The sequence below is a fragment of the Eurypyga helias genome, unplaced genomic scaffold (genome assembly GCF_000690775.1).
Source record: "Eurypyga helias isolate BGI_N326 unplaced genomic scaffold, ASM69077v1 scaffold15916, whole genome shotgun sequence".
Classification (NCBI taxonomy): Eukaryota; Metazoa; Chordata; class Aves; order Eurypygiformes; family Eurypygidae; genus Eurypyga; species Eurypyga helias.
This window is the reverse complement of record NW_010256129.1, coordinates 1-3943: the sequence shown is the minus strand read 5'-3', so window position 1 is coordinate 3943 and position 3943 is coordinate 1. Positions and strand designations below refer to the sequence as shown.

At 50.1% G+C, this 3943-nt stretch overlaps 1 protein-coding gene across 1 annotated transcript; it reads right to left on the bottom strand.

Moving 5' to 3' along the window:
• Positions 1-927: 927 nt before the first annotated feature.
• On the bottom strand, positions 928-3447 carry TMEM53 (transmembrane protein 53). The gene is made up of 2 exons (XM_010153562.1): positions 3343-3447; positions 928-1590 (listed from the first exon to the last, which is right to left on the bottom strand). Exon 2 carries the CDS (start codon positions 1552-1554, stop codon positions 928-930), a length of 627 nt encoding a protein of 208 aa, XP_010151864.1. The 5' UTR covers positions 1555-1590; positions 3343-3447.
• Between the last annotated feature and the right edge of the window lie 496 nt (positions 3448-3943).

Here is a 3943-nt window from a genome sequence, read left to right as displayed (position 1 = left end):
CGTAGCTCCAAGAGACAGTTTAATTTATTATTCTCTGAAGTTCCACTTTTCTGGTTTTGAAGTCTTTGGGGTTACAGCTGTGCCGGTTTCCCTGCATTTCTAGAAGCACAACATGGGCTGCTCAAAGACACACAATAATCAGTGCGCAGCTCTCCGCGGAAGCAAAACAACTCACAGAAAGGAGCGGAAGGAAGAGAAACAAAACACGAGACACATTCAAAAAGGTTAACTTAAGTTTTTTGGTTGAAGAACGCATAAGTCATCACAAGCACTCGAGCTCCCGCTGAGGATCACTGTTTTGACTGCTCCACCTCAGCTCTCTGACGGAACCAGGTGACAGCCTGGTCACACTGCCCTGCACACAGCTTTTCCAGGTCTTACACTTGGCTTCCAGGCCTGATCTCCAGGCAAGGAGTGTAACAAGAGCCGGGATGCACCGAGAGAAGAGAGAAGTCCTGTAGAGCTGCTTCTTTTTGGTCACTGCAAAATAAAAGAAATGGCAGAGAGGAAAAAAACCCCACAACGACAACATTGAAGAGCTGTGTTGTAACATCAGGGCACGGCAACAAAACACACACATTGCACATCAGGGACAAGGAGACAACACGGGAAGCAGAGGACAATACGAGACAGGAAGAAATAAGTAACACTCCATGTGAAATTCTGTTCTGTGATCTCGAGCACATCAACTTCAGCCGTGCCAGGATTCTGCCTTCAGTGCTTTAAATTAATCCACGTCTACTTTCTGCTAGGACACGGCTGGCTCAAGGGCCAGCCTGGAGGCTTTCAGACTTGCAGATGGTGTGGGGAAAACAGCAAGCTAAGGAGTCTCTACTTTCCTCCCTTTAGAGACACAAAGGCAAAGGGCGTGACATTTCCCATACAAGCTGAGCAAAGCAGAGGCAAGCACTGGAGGTCGTTAAAGCGCTAACGAAGTGAGCCCCCGACGCAGTCAGACAGGAAAGTCGTGCAGAGGTTGCTGTAGTAGGTGGGATACACCCGCATGTGGCTGACGTGACCCGAATCCGAGAAGTCTACAACTTTCACGGAGACACCGAGCCGCTGCCGTGCATCAGCCATGTATTTAACTTCGCTGGCCTTAATGATGGCATCAGCTTGGGAATAGAGATAAAGCTCCGGCCAGCGCGAGGGCGCTTTCAGCAGGGCACCGTAGTGGCTCTCGTGGATGAAGCGGGTCAACGGGTACAGAAAGATCCGCAGCACAACAGCAGTAATAGCAAAAGCGAGTAAGAGGAAATACTTGAGCAGCACATTCGTGGACACCAAGACAGTTCCCAGGGCACGAAGGCCTCCTGACAAGTTTCTTCTGCCAGGGGCACTATCAAAAATGACGCCCGCTACTCTGAGGTTCTTGAATGGCTTGTCAGTGTGGAGCACCTCAACGATGTAACGGTAGAGCATGACACCGCCATTGCTAAAAACATGAAAAAGAACTGGTCTGTTTTCAACTTTGTAGTCAAAAAGAAGCTCCAGTAGTCGTTTGGCTGGGGTCTGGAGGGATCTGATGCCAAAGGTCTCAGAGAAGAAGACCATCCTCCATGGAGCTGTGTAGCGGATGACGGTGCACCCCTAAGAAGAACAGAAAGAGAGGCCACGCGCATTTAGGCTGTGCTGTAAATCACACAGAGTAAGCAGTAGAGAGGACATGAAAACTTGGGACAGGTTTCCAACAGAAACCAGGAGAAACTCTGTAGTGTCAGTAGCAATACAAGTAGGATTGTATTAATCCTAACAGAACACGGCACTACAAGAAGGTTTCTGCAACAGCAGAGACCTGGATTTGATGGTGTTTGAGATCCTTTCAAATCCTGTGCTAACTGGCACAGCCCCTGCGGACACTGCCACCCATGCTCTTATTTTGTTCATCTTCACTCGGGGAGAGGAAACCATCTCCTCAGCTCACACACCTCCAGGATCAGCCACTTCCGTAAAAAGGGCCTGCTCCGGTACACATCTGGCTCCTAACGCTGAAACGAACGCAAGGAGGAGGAAGAACTTCCTGTCCTCAGGGAGTACTCAACTGCAGCTGTCTCCGAGACTCACCCACAACCAACACTGACGTGATTTTCATCAGCCTTTCTGAAACTCCCTAGCTGGGCAAAGGAAGAGCACTGTTCAGAGATGCAGAACGCCTGAGCGACTGCTTTTACAGTGAAGACCTTACACTGACGTGCAGATTGGGAAACAGGATCTCTGAACTACATTTCTAAGTGTTCGACATCTTTCCTATCACCTAAACTCACTGACGTTACACACCAAGACAGCCCTCTTGCCCAGAGCTCCCTGAACAGCGAACCAGGAAGAAGAGAGGGTTCTTAAATCAAAGTCTTCCAATACCATCTTGCCATGGTGGCGGCCACTTCCTCATTAGGAAGCTAAGAAAACATTTTCTCTCCTTTCCCCAATCCTACCACCTTTCTGAAAGAAAGGTATTTTCACAGAAGTTGGCAGGCTGCCACGCAACGTGCTCCCCCTCTGCTCGGCAGCACCTTAGTCACGACAGTCATTTAACAATTAATTCTTCATTAGAACATGCCAGTCAATGATTCTTGCACTGGATTACGCGCTAGCAATAGACTGGTTAATGTACAAACTCTGCCACTTATAGCTGAAACAGATTTGGATAAATAGCTGATCTTGTATGCTGATAAAAAACGTTTTATTGTATCCCAATAAAACAAGCTGGGGTCATTCCAGTAAAAAACAGTATTACAAAGGAAGATACCCTGACGCACAGCATTGGTGAAACCTCCCTAGTTCAAAGACAAGGAGATCCTAGTGAGCTGGTGTTACTATCACAGGATGCCTGCTCCGTAGATAGGATGAAATTAATCTACATTACAGCTCAGATGAATCATTTCCACAGGAAGGAAAAGCTGACGGAACGACAGATGCGGATGTGCTCTGCCAGTGCTCAGCCTGGCCTTGCCAAGCGCGTGCTGCGGCCTACCAGCAAGCAGCAGCATCTTTCCCCGCGTGCTTGCCTGTTCGGTAAGGTAACACGGTTCATGTAATTCATGAATAACCTCGGAGTTTTAAAAGCTTTACAATACTCCAGCGATTCATGCAATGCCCAAGCTTCCCTGAGGAGGTTATTTTTGTTTCAGCTGCATGCACAGAGATGACATCAGCAACCGTTACATAACGCTGCCTGGGCTCCAAGAGACAAGGAGCCTTCAAAGGCAACAGAATTCACCACTCCCTCCCGACTCTTCAGACAGATAGGGGGGGCTTTAGGGCGATTTTACCAAGACGCAGAAAAGAGGCAGTTTCTCAGAGAGCTGTATGACAGCGTCATGAAAATCCGAATAAGCTACTCACCTTCTGACTGTAGATTGCACTGTATTTGGCCAGGTATTTGTCCTGGCAGCCTGCCCATCCTAGAAGGATCACCACCGGCTGACCATCTGCATGACCTTTCTCCGGGCTGTTCTCTGAAACAAATCACAAGATTTAAAATAACTGTCCTCCAGCTTACCAGAATCGAAACCGATAGCAACCTGCCTGGTTAATAAAGCTTGAGGGCAGCGGTGAAGCGGGAACTAGCGTAATTTCTCGGTTATCAGGAATACTGACTCATCCCTGTCTCCCTACGTGGGCGTCCTCCGCCGGGCAGCACGGCCTCAGCCTCCGCAGCTCCCCGCTGATGTGAATGACGGGGGGTCAGAGCCCCCCTCCTCACACCCCTCCGGGAGCTGGACAGGCATCAGGGACTGCTGCCCATTCCCAGCGGGAGAAGGGAAGCATCCTGCCCTCCAGAAACCACCGGCACAAGCGTCTCCACGGCTCCCTCTCCCCGCCCTGAGGGATCCCGCAAGCCCGATCCCTCTCTCTCCCACCCTGAAGGGTCGCCCAGGCCCGGTCCCATTCTGTCCCACCCTGAGGGGTCCCCCAGACCCGGTTCCCCCCTCTCCACCCTCAC